Below are 11,641 nucleotides of genomic sequence, written 5' to 3'. Positions count from 1 at the left end.
TTTCTCTGGTTGTCCCTTTGATACCAAAATGAAAGGAATTTTTTTGGGAGAGAAAGAATCAATAAAGGACAGGTAGCTAATTAAAGCTACCTAAGATTGTTTTAGGTTAAGTAGAGGTTTATGGTTCGAGTTTCTAATAGTTACAACTTTGTTAAATATTTAGTATAGAGAAGTTTTGTCGTTCATAGTGATTCACAATTTCATAAGTATTTTGAAACATGTTTTTAGCAGACATTAGAAGTTTTGTCGTTCATAGTGATTCACAATTTCATAAGTATTTACACTAGTGATAATAAATATACAAACATAATATTCATATTTTACTCACTTTAAATTACAAATCAAATCAGGCCCCTTTTTGGCAGGGGATTAAAGAGAAATTGAACATGTACTAATGTGGGTATACATTGTATTTGGATTTTGGGTGTATAGTTTTATTTCATGGGAAAATGATCATCAAAGATGGTTCTTCAAACACAATATTGATGATGTGTGAGGGTGATGCATGCATTAGATGGATGCTATCATAACCAGTAGGCTGTAGATGGCATGTGATGCATGTACGTATGATATACATGTGGTTAGATGACAGAGTTAGTTGACCCAAAAAAAGAAAGATGACAGAGAGAGATTAGCAGTGTACGTTAGGCGTGAAGGTGGATAGCAGACATCAAGATACAGACAAGCGTTTGGTACGACCTTGCTTTGACCCCCCAAACAGCATCTAAATTCTAAGGTAATTAGAGCAACTCCAACCCCAAAATTCTTATCTGGTTTCTTAACACACTATTCAGCACTATTCCTGTGGGTCCGTACTGCCACATCAGACTTAAGAAACTCCTAAGAAACTGAAGCAGATTTTGCTCCAACCCATGGTTTTTTAAATTACTATTTGAAGGGTCCTACCCGTGTCCCACCATACAACATAAATTAATAATATTTATTTTCACTCAATTTAGATTTAACATTTAATACTAAATCAATACTTCAACTTAAAAATAATTTAATTAAAATTAATACGAATTTAATTTAAATTTAATTTTACTTAATATTTAAAACAATTAAATTTAAATATCGGCATGTTAACTTGAAACAAAAATAAAAAGTACATTGTGTTTTTTGTAGCAAAAACAATTTTATTGAATGATAGAAATAAAGACGAAAGAAAATACATGACAATGAAAAATAAGCAACAATACATTTGAAATGAAATACATAATAACACTTGAAGGTTAATTTTCATTATTCTCGTTTTCGGGAAGCTCCCAAATATGCTCCACCAAATCTGCTTGAAGTTGGTGATGAATTGACCTATCAATTTGATGTGCTCTTCTTTCCAAGATGTTTCTAAAAGCGGGAATAGGACCACTTACTACTTCAGCATCCAATATGTCATTATTGACCTGATCATAAACAAAATTACCTCGGTACGTGTTACGCTCATCTTCAACAATCATGTTGTGCAATATGATGCAAGCATACATTATTGACTTCATCTCATTCGGATGCCAAAAGCGTGATGGACCACGAACTATTGCAAACCGAGATTGGAGAACGCCGAACTATCAATTTTTGTGTTTTAAGTTTCAATTTCTTCATGTAAAGTTTCAATTCATTCAATAAAATTACAATTTTCGTCCTCTGATTGTGTCTCTGTTGAACTTGAATTGTTCAATTTCATCTTTTCTGTTATGTTTGCCTCTGAAAGTTGTTGGGGGAGTGAGAGAAAATAGATTATTTTAGTTAAGAAACTGAAAAAGCAAAGTTGCTTGCAGAAGCAACCATGCACTGTAGTTAAGAAATTGAAACTGCCAACTAAGCAAGCTCCAATGGCTTGAAAAGCTAAGAAACGGTTCTTAGCATCTCCAGCTGGTTTAAGAAACCAGCGTTGGAGATGCTCTTAGGGACTACCCTCCATATGTAAAAACAGGGCACAATTTTTTTCATCAAATTTACACTATTTGAAATCAATTTGTTCATTTTATTATAGGTCAAACATATAATAAAATGAAATGCAAGATGTGTTCCAAGTTCCAACCCAAAATACCAAAAAGATTATAAACCACGCTACAGACACCCCTACAAAAAAGAAATGCAAGATGTGTTCCAAGTTCCAACCCAAATACCAAAAAGATTATGCTTAATTTCAATGACGTATTTTCCCTTTCATAAGAACAATCATGCTAATTACCATAAATATTGATAATACGTATTGGCTGCTTGCAATTTCCCTCCAAATTTTTGCATGGAGAATATGTTTCTTTACATTGGAATGAATTATTTGACTTAATTTTATAAGAGGGTTTCTTATAAAAAAGACAAATTTTATTTCCAAAATGTTTCTTATAAAAAAGACCGAAGGAAGTACAATAAAAGCGGGGCCTCTTTATGAGCATTTAATTAATTCTACAAAGTAATTAGGAGAAAGAAAGGTCGATTAACTTAGTTGAGTGACATTTATACTCCCAATCAACATATTGAGAATATATCTTGAATATTGTAAAGACCATCCGATATTTAGCATGGGAGGAAGCATATTTAAAGTTATTTGGGGTTCCAACGATGACCCAAGATTTCCTCATCAAAAGTTTCACAAAAAAAAGTTTGCTAAAATAAAATACATTACTGTAGAACGCAAATATCTAATGGATGTCTTTTATCGTGGTTAAAACTTATTAATTGAACCTTTGAAAATTCGTCCCGTAGAAGGTAGAAGCTGCACTCATTTAACTTTCACCATACTCAGATAAAAGTTACAGAAGCCATTTAGTAACTTTAATCAGCATCAGCAACAACATTATTTTAAAAAAGTTTAAATACGATAACGATTACTCAACATTGAAATATATCTTCGAAATTATATTACTCATTTAGTCAAAGTTTATTTATTATTTTGGAAAGTGTCAAAAAAATTCCACTCAATATCAACTCATCTGTCAAGAATAATCTTTTCAGTGTCTTGGTAGTTCAAATTCTAGCATGCGAATGATTAGTAAGTTGTTGAGGTAAAAAGATTCTCCATACATGATTTTGTTTGTTCTCTTCCCTTTTTTTAATCGTTGTCAATTTCCAAATTTGGATCTATTTTCTATTCAGAACAACTAGGAAAGAAAGAGACATTGAGCTAACAATTCATCACGAAACATTATGATGTCCTATAGTAATAATGAGAATGAAATGTACCATCTCTTGCAAAATTAACTTTTATATACCAGAGTTTTCTAAATTGATATGTTGACTCGAGGAATTAGTGAAGGAATTGAGAATGGAGATCAACTGGTAGGCATTTCATATGGTGGCTTTAGTGAATGGTATGGCATCTTGTAGATGAAGCTACAACAACAATGGCTGATTAAATAAGACATTTGAATCTTAAGGATTAGGGTTACTTAAGTCTTATTTATTTCCAGGAGCAGCTCCCTCTATCAAAGAAACTAAGCACCACCGCATATACATCTTCCTTAACTAGATGACTGCCTAGTTATGTCACTGCTACTATGAACTCATTTCCTTTGTCACCATCGTGGGGATTACCACCTCATAACAAAGCTTCAGGTTTTCTAAGGCCCTGGAGGTACAAATTTGAGGCTATTGTTGATCATCCTTAATTTTTTTGAATCTGGTTTCTGCATGAAGAATATGGATTTCATATCTCCCCACCTCAGCCACTTTAGCTGTGATCTCATCCCCCTAACCATTCTCTCTTCTTGGTACGAAGATCTCTCTAATATTTGATCTCAGTTTTTTCTCTAAACCTCTTGTTTGTCAAAGCCTAGTCCATATTGGCTCTCCTGTCCTTTTGCAACTCATGCTTTTCTTCAGAAAATTTTCCCAATTGGACCATAAATCATAGGTTGGAATTATTCCTAATTATGATGACAACTTTGACCAAAAAACAAATTTTTAACTCTCACCAGCTCACATTGTACTGCAATTGCCAGTAGTATGGAATTGCTAATTATCATAGAGAATTAAAGAGAAGTCTAACTTCAACATTCTTCAAATTCTGAAAGCATCTGAAGATGTTCATAGTAGCAAGGATGTTGCCTATCTATATGGCACTAGATTGGCAACTTAATAAACGATAATGACTAACTACCGTGTCAATTTATTAATGTTCTTAGATATCAATACCTTGATGAGGAGGAAGCTTTGCTAAGTCACGATTCCCTATTCACATACAACATTTGACTCGACTTGAAGCAAAACATGCATTGCCTTAAGAACATACCAGCAGATATTAAGGAAGAAACACGCTAGACATTAGAAAAACAAAGAGGGAGAAACAAAAGGCCAATAGCATATACCAAGATATCGTTCATGGAGTTTGTTTGTCACATTTTGTAAACATCATGCTAGTTATATGGGCCTATTCATTTTCAGGTTCTGCTCAGCAAAGTAGCCTAAGACATTATTTAAGACAGGTTTTCATATTCAACAATTGAACAGAAATTGTTGTAGCAAAGTAGAATCAGATCATGAATAACAGCATAATCTGACATTATTCGAATAGAAACTAATGAAACAATCATGAATAAATTCCCTGTAGGTTCCATCTCAACTTCAGTATTCAGGAACATAAATGCATGAAATGTAGCAGGAGATCTAATAGACTCGAAACAAAATGAGCACATTATTTGATAAAATCCTGAATTGAAGCAACTTGATATGACTAACTCGTACCCAACTTAACTAGCAAAATAAGCAAAAGAACACCTTAATAGATGGAATAATTCTCACTAGCCCCAGGCCAGAAGTTTTTATAGATAGCCCTGGCAACTGGAAGAATAGCAAGAAGCGCAATCTGAACCTGCTCCGAGCTACTTGTTCTCACACTGATCTGTCCACTGCACTTGTTGTTCAATCCAGCACGAACCGCCACTTTATAACTTCGTCCAAGAGAAAATTGGGACTGAAGATTGGCCCCTAAAGCCAAGTCTCCTCTCCACTTCACCAGAGAAAGGCTCAATGAAGACTGGTCCTGGCCAATTGGAAAATCTGCCTCTCTAAGACGCACTTCAAGATTCGCACCATAAGCAGAATCACCTTGAGACCGCACTGTCCCTGCGCTACCCACTAGTACCAGCCGTTTCCCCAGAGCTATCTGATCCTCAGCTTTCAGCCCAGTAGACACATTTTCACCCAAAAACGTCACAGAGAACCCAGCACCAGTTTTGTTTCTTTTGAAATTTTTAAATTTTGTCTCTCCTCTAACAATGTAGGCTAGCTGCTTTCCAATGTTTTGAATGTCAAATCCTGCCATGGTTGATGCATTGTCTCCATGTTTTGCAGCAATTGATGAATCCAAGTGGAGGCTGAAGTCCTTCTTATCCTTTGTTACCTGAACAGTAACAGCTCCTGGGAATTTATTGATAATGGCAAGAGTTTGTTCAATGTTTACACCATCATAACCACAGTCATGGTCCCAACTATGGCTGTCTAAGACTGGCCTTGTAAGAAGCTGAGAAGTTGGTTCTAAGAAACGGTATCTATAGGCTGGATTTTCACTGTCAAAGGATGGTGGAAGGACCATATCAGGCAACGGAACTGGCACAGCAGCAGGACTTCCATTCTCTGGATCATCCTCTTCCGGGTAGCCATAATCACTAACATCAGTTTTACCTTTTTTCTTCATCTCTTTCATCCTTTTCAGCTCCTCTCTCCATTGCTTCTTCTGTAGAAGTTTCACCCGATAATCATACTCCTCAAGATATGCTTTTTTCTGCTCTTTGTTAAGGTTTGCAATCTGAGATTTCTTCAGAGGCTTAAATGGTGGGAGCTGGTCATATTCATCTTCATCTTCATCTAGATCAGAATCAGACAAATCAGCCATTTCAACATCAGAATCCCCATTGTCAATCCCACCTTGATCAGCAGGGAGTTTTGGGTGCTGACGTGACTGCAACAGCCAAGATAACAAGTATGGAAGTGGTGGGGAGCGGGTTCGGAAACCAAACAGCCTGCGCTGGTCAAATGATTCTTGAGCTTTTGAAAGGTTGCCAGCTTCAGAGAGGATCTTCATTGAGTAGCACAAGAGTAACAGGATGGGTCTCCAGCTTTGACCATTAGGAAGCACCTTCTGGCCATCTCTATTTTTTCGACAATTGGGATGGTTTTCAACAAGAGAAACTGGATTCATTAAACTGGGATTCATAAGCCGTACGTCGCCAACAGCTTGCCCAATAGTTTGCTGAACTATATGAGATCTTTGAGCAACAAATACATCATAACTCAATGGGGAACCTGATGGCCCATCTGGAGGAGCTGAGGCACCATGAGTCAGAGTAACTATAACATTTCGCCATATAGATGGACCCAGGGTACTGGTAATTGTTCTTAACAACGGCAGATCATTCAGATCCCTAGTTTGCAGGTCCATACGATCCACATACAGGACAATATCAGGGGGAGATTTTTTTGTCAATTTCTTCACCGTAGTCAAGACTTTCCTATTGAAATTTTGTTCAAATGCAGAAGACCTCAGACCAGGTGTGTCAAAGATCCTTATCTGCACTCCATCAACCACCCCAACAATTTCTGTCACAGCAGTAGTAGCAGGACCATATGCACTGAAGCTAGTCTTCGTTTCACCAAAGATTGAGTTTATTGTAGCACTCTTGCCCACACCCGTTTTTCCAAGAACCAGTATATTTATGGAAAAATTGAAGTCATCCCTTCCCTCAGCTTCAAGCTCGAAAGCCTTCTCCTTTGCAGCATCTAGGCTAAAAAATTGACCAGTTTGCCTCCCGGCAACAAGTGTCAACCGGTACAGCACCTGTGCTGCCATTGAATCTTCAGTAGTAAAACCTAGTCTATGAACCAGTCTTAAGAATTTTATCCTAAGTTGCTGCAAATTCTCCAGTTTCTTTTTCTCTTCTTCACTCAAGTTGATATCAGAATTGTTACCAGCTCTACTAATGGAGTTCGAAAAAAGATTGGGCCGATTCGATCGAATGGCAGGTTTACCTGACTGGAGAGATTGTCCCAAGCCAGCAGGGCGCTCCACAGAGAAAAGCCTTGATCCATCTTGAGAGGTTATTGTGATGTTACCACCATCATGTCCAGCTCCTGATGCTGCTTTCAAAAGAGCTGCCAATGTAGCAGTATCAAACAGCTCCTTCCTATCCCCTTCATCATCAGTGTCAGCTTCTTCATCTGAATCAGTAACAATCTGGCCATCAATTCTCTCATCCCGCGAACTCTCACCAGCCCTCAAAACCTGTTCCAGCTCCTCCATGTCCTCATCAGCGTCCTCAGAGCCTCCAAAGAACATTCCTTCACCCTTCCCATCTGACACTGAACCATCAATCTCTCTCTCAACATGATGATAATCTTCCTCATCACCCTCACCAGAAGCCTCAACACGGCTCCCAGATTCCTCTTCAACAACATCATCACCCTCCAAGTTTACACCATCTTGCTCACCCTTCAGAACCTGGATTACAGGTTCTGAACCTCCACCCTCCTCAAGAGGAGGATCAGTGTCATTCTTCTGCACATGTCCATCATCATCATCATCATCAACAACAACCCCAGTGTCAATAGTTTGATTAGGCTCAGCATCCCCTACAGCAATCTCATCAACAACAATCCCAGTGTCAACAGTTTGATTAGGCTCAGCATCCCCTACAGAAACCTCATCCACAACACCCTTCTCAATTGGATCAAAAACATTATCCAGGCTCACCCCACTAGGAGCCTCTACCCCTTTAATCTCAGACTCCTCAACTTCCACCTCATCCCCAACAACCGCAACTCCACCAGACCCCAACACATTGACTTGAAGGGTATCAACAAGTGAGTCTCCGCCACTCGTCAACACTACACCACCATCACCATTCTCAACACCACCACCACCAGACTCAACCTTATCATCATCATCATCATCATCATTTCCCGGTTCCGCAATCACAGAGTCCGAATTACCAGTCTCACCACCCCCAGCAGCAACCTCATCAACAACACCCTTCTCAATTGGATCAAAACCATTATCCAGACTCACCCCAGTAGGAGCCTCCACCCCTTTAATCTCAGACTCCTCAACTTGCACATCATCCCCAACAACAGCAACTCCCCCAGACCCCAACACATTGACTTGAAGGGTATCAACAAGGGAATCCCCACCACCATCACCAGACTCAGCCTTATCACCATCATCATCATCATCATTTCTGGAATCTTCAACCACAGAATCCAAATTACCAGTCCCACCATCACCACCACCACCCTCACCGCCTACTTCTCTAACAACCTCAACCCCTTCACCACCGCTCTCAAACCCCTTATCGTCAGCCTCCACAAACACCTCCTCGGGGACATCGCTAACATAACCCTCACCCACCGCCTCACCGAATTTCTCATTCTCAGAAACCTCGCTGCGCGGCTCCTCTTCATCCTCCTCCTCGTCGTCGTCATCCTCGTCGTCCGCCGACACCTTGGCGACAGGCCTCAGAGTCTCCTCGTCATCATCGGAAGGGTCGACGACGGCGGACTTGGCACCAGCGGAATTGGCACTTGGAGACACAAGAACAGGCCTGGTAGGCTCAGTGTCGTCTTCACCGCTAACGAAACCGTCGGAGTCGGAAGTGGCGCCGCCGTCATTGACGCCGTTAACGAAGTTGGGTTCAGTTGTTTGGGGAGAAGTAGTAGAAGAAGAAGAAGAAACAAGAGAAGATAGGGTTTGAGGAAGAGAGGTTTCAGAAACAGGGTCCATGGTGAAGAAGAAGAAGAGATAAGGTTTTAGGATTAGGGAGAAGCGAGGCGTAGGGAAATGAAATGGGTTTTAAGCAGAAGATGACGCCTCTTATACCATGATATCCTATCACCCAATCAACACATTCGAATGCACACACACAAAAAGACAACACTTTCCCTTCTCTTTGTGTTATCATAATATTTTTGTTTTATATATCTATGAAACCTTTCTATACATAATAATTATTCATCTTTTCTTTTCTTGTGTTTGATATAATGATTTTACTCTGAAGTATTTTATTTTAATTTATGAAATTAGATCATATTCATTGAGGCCAAATCCAGTTTTTTCTTTCTCAATGAAGAGTGTTGGGTAAAAACCGACATGAAGCGCAGTTCCGACACATAAAGTGTCAGACAATTCAGAAAGAAAGAAGGTTTTTTTTTAAGTCAAGCATGAAAATCATTAGAGGTGGAGGTTACGTATTGGTGAAGCGTCGGTAGAAAAGTGTGGGAGTAATCGTATCATGGTAATAACTAGTGTTGTAGAGTGTTCGCAACAGCTCCCAGAGTCACCGCCACAAAGCTTGTTTGATCGACATGGCTATTTGAAAAGTAGGTATAGGCGGGGTCTATTTCGGGCATTCATATCAAATTTCTTTCTAGGTCTTGAAGGGTTAGCGTCGAAAAAGATCAATGTTGATACTAAGAGAGACATTAGAGCGATAAGTATAATGGAAAAGGCTTAGAAGTTTTCAGCCTATGTGCACGTGCTAAAGGCACCACATTCAGCATAAGCTGCTTCGGCCTTGCCGAACAGTTTCCCTACAGTTGCGAAAATCGTTGGAATACATGATGGATCATCTTTTCCGCTTCAGCCTCGGGAGTTATGTTAATAGAACCTTTGATGAAATGAAACACCTAGAGGAGGAAAAAAAGGTTGAATTCTAATTTTTTTTTAGGCTTAATACATCAGAAGGCTCTTGAAATTGTAAAGGGAAACAGTTCCAGGGCCTGTAAAATTTTCGCATCAAATTGGGTCCCTAAGAATTTTTTTTAATTCAATTAAGGTCAAATGCTGCCAGACCTCAATTTTGTCCTACCCATCAATTACACATGGCTTTTATAATTTTTTTCAATTAAAACAAAACAAATTTTAATTCCAACTCAATTATTTAATCAGAAAAAAAAATTTAAAAACTTAATAAAAACCTAATCTAATAATCCCTTAACTAAACAATCTAATAATCTAAATAATAAACTAACCTAATAATCTAATTATAACAAATCCGTAATTAAACCCTTTCATCCCCAAATTGAACCCAATTACAAATCTTTCCCATCCCCAAATTGAACTCAGACAAGAAACCAAGCTCTCCTTCCTCCTCCATCACCAAGAACAACAACCAATCTAAAAAAACCTTCCTCCTCTGCCGCCTCAGCAGCAACAACTATGCATAGTAACTTCTTGCACACGACATCCCTCCCACGTATCAGTACATGGTCATCGACTCTGGCAGCGACATCGTGTGGGTCCACATTCACGCTCAGTGACTAAAGCTTCATTCGATCTCCTCATTTTCCCACGCAACCCAGTCAATGATCTATGGTGGATACAGCTTCATCGAGTTCTGCGTCGAGCTTCAGATCTTAGACGGATGGCGGAGCCTAGGCGGCTCGGTGGTACTGGACGGAGGTGAAGAGAAAGGGTCGACGAAGAAGGCGTCACCAAGGTGCTCGATTAGGTGAGGTGATGCGTTGTTTGTTGGCAGGATGAGAGAAAGAAGACGAATCTGGGTAAGAGGTTAAGGGGTTGGTGGTGGGTTTTGCTAGGTAGGAGGTTGAAGAAGGCTGAAGAATATTTTTGTTGAAAAATTGGATCGTGTCACCACCGCTTCAACCTCCGCACCCCTTGTTCTATCCCAGATCTGTTTTTTTTTTCTTTTCAGAATCCTGTTCTGGTTTGGGGTTGAACATAGTAGTGGGTTTTGCTAGGTTAATGAAAATTAACATGAGTTTGGTTTTGATGAAGATGATTTGGGGTTAATTTGAGAGGGTCGGGGTTGGAATTAAAAAATTAAGTTTTAAATTTTTTCAATTAAAAAATAATTTCAAATGCCATGTGGAAAATCTGAGTAGGCTAAAATTGAAGCCACTTCAGCATCAGACACACTTTGTCCTTAATTGAATTAAAAAAATTTCTTAGGGACCCAATTTGATGCGAAAATTTTACAGGCCCTGGAACTGATTCACTTTACAATTTTAGGGATCTTTTCTGATGTATTAAGCTTTTTTTTATAAATATTTCTAGTGTTTAATCAAGCATGTGTGAGCTTGATAATGTTTTGTTTAAATTGATCTACTTTGGGTGGGGAGAGAGTTGATAATATCAAATGTAATTCTTACTAGAATCAGTGGCTATTTTTCACTAAGAATGGTCTATCAAGGAGAAGTGTCAAGTGGTGGTGAGCCGACTAAAATAGAATAATTGCAAATTTATAAAGAGTAGAATCTTAAATATAATAATTATTAATTGTTGTTGATTGATATATATATATATATTTCTTAACTAAATAATTAGAATTTTCATTTAAAAGTTTATTTGTTTCTTGGCCAGATTGCCTCTTCCTTGAAATTGATCCATGTTTCCGTGCATTTCCAATAGCTATTGTAGGGGAAGTTTCTTCGCCAGAGATCGTTCAGCTTGGTGGGAGTGATGTGGGTGGCGTCCTTGGGGCAGTGGAGAACAGCGATGCCTCTGATCTCGGGCCTCCTTGTCGTGAAGGGCTTGGGTTGTGGTTATCTCTGCCTTATTTCCAACCTTCCCCACCCTTAGAAGCTGTTAATTTACCTAAGCCAAGAAGCAGGCCTAAGAAGACCAGCACAAAGGGAAGTGTGAAGAAGGGACAGTCGACGTCGTGCTCTTCTTAGGTGACATAGGACAACG

General features: G+C 39.0%; 1 protein-coding gene across 1 annotated transcript; it reads right to left on the bottom strand.

The window, feature by feature from the left end:
- Positions 1–4,479: 4,479 nt before the first annotated feature.
- On the bottom strand, positions 4,480–8,828 carry LOC130715786 (translocase of chloroplast 159, chloroplastic). The gene has a single exon (XM_057565908.1). The coding sequence runs from the start codon at positions 8,711–8,713 to the stop codon at positions 4,718–4,720; it is 3,996 nt and encodes a 1,331-aa protein (XP_057421891.1). The 5' UTR covers positions 8,714–8,828; the 3' UTR covers positions 4,480–4,717.
- Positions 8,829–11,641: the final 2,813 nt, after the last annotated feature.

The sequence above is a fragment of the Lotus japonicus genome, chromosome 4, assembly GCF_012489685.1.
Source record: "Lotus japonicus ecotype B-129 chromosome 4, LjGifu_v1.2".
NCBI lineage: Eukaryota > Viridiplantae > Streptophyta > Magnoliopsida > Fabales > Fabaceae > Lotus > Lotus japonicus.
Note: the sequence above shows the minus strand (reverse complement) of the source record. Positions and strands in the feature narration are given on the sequence as shown.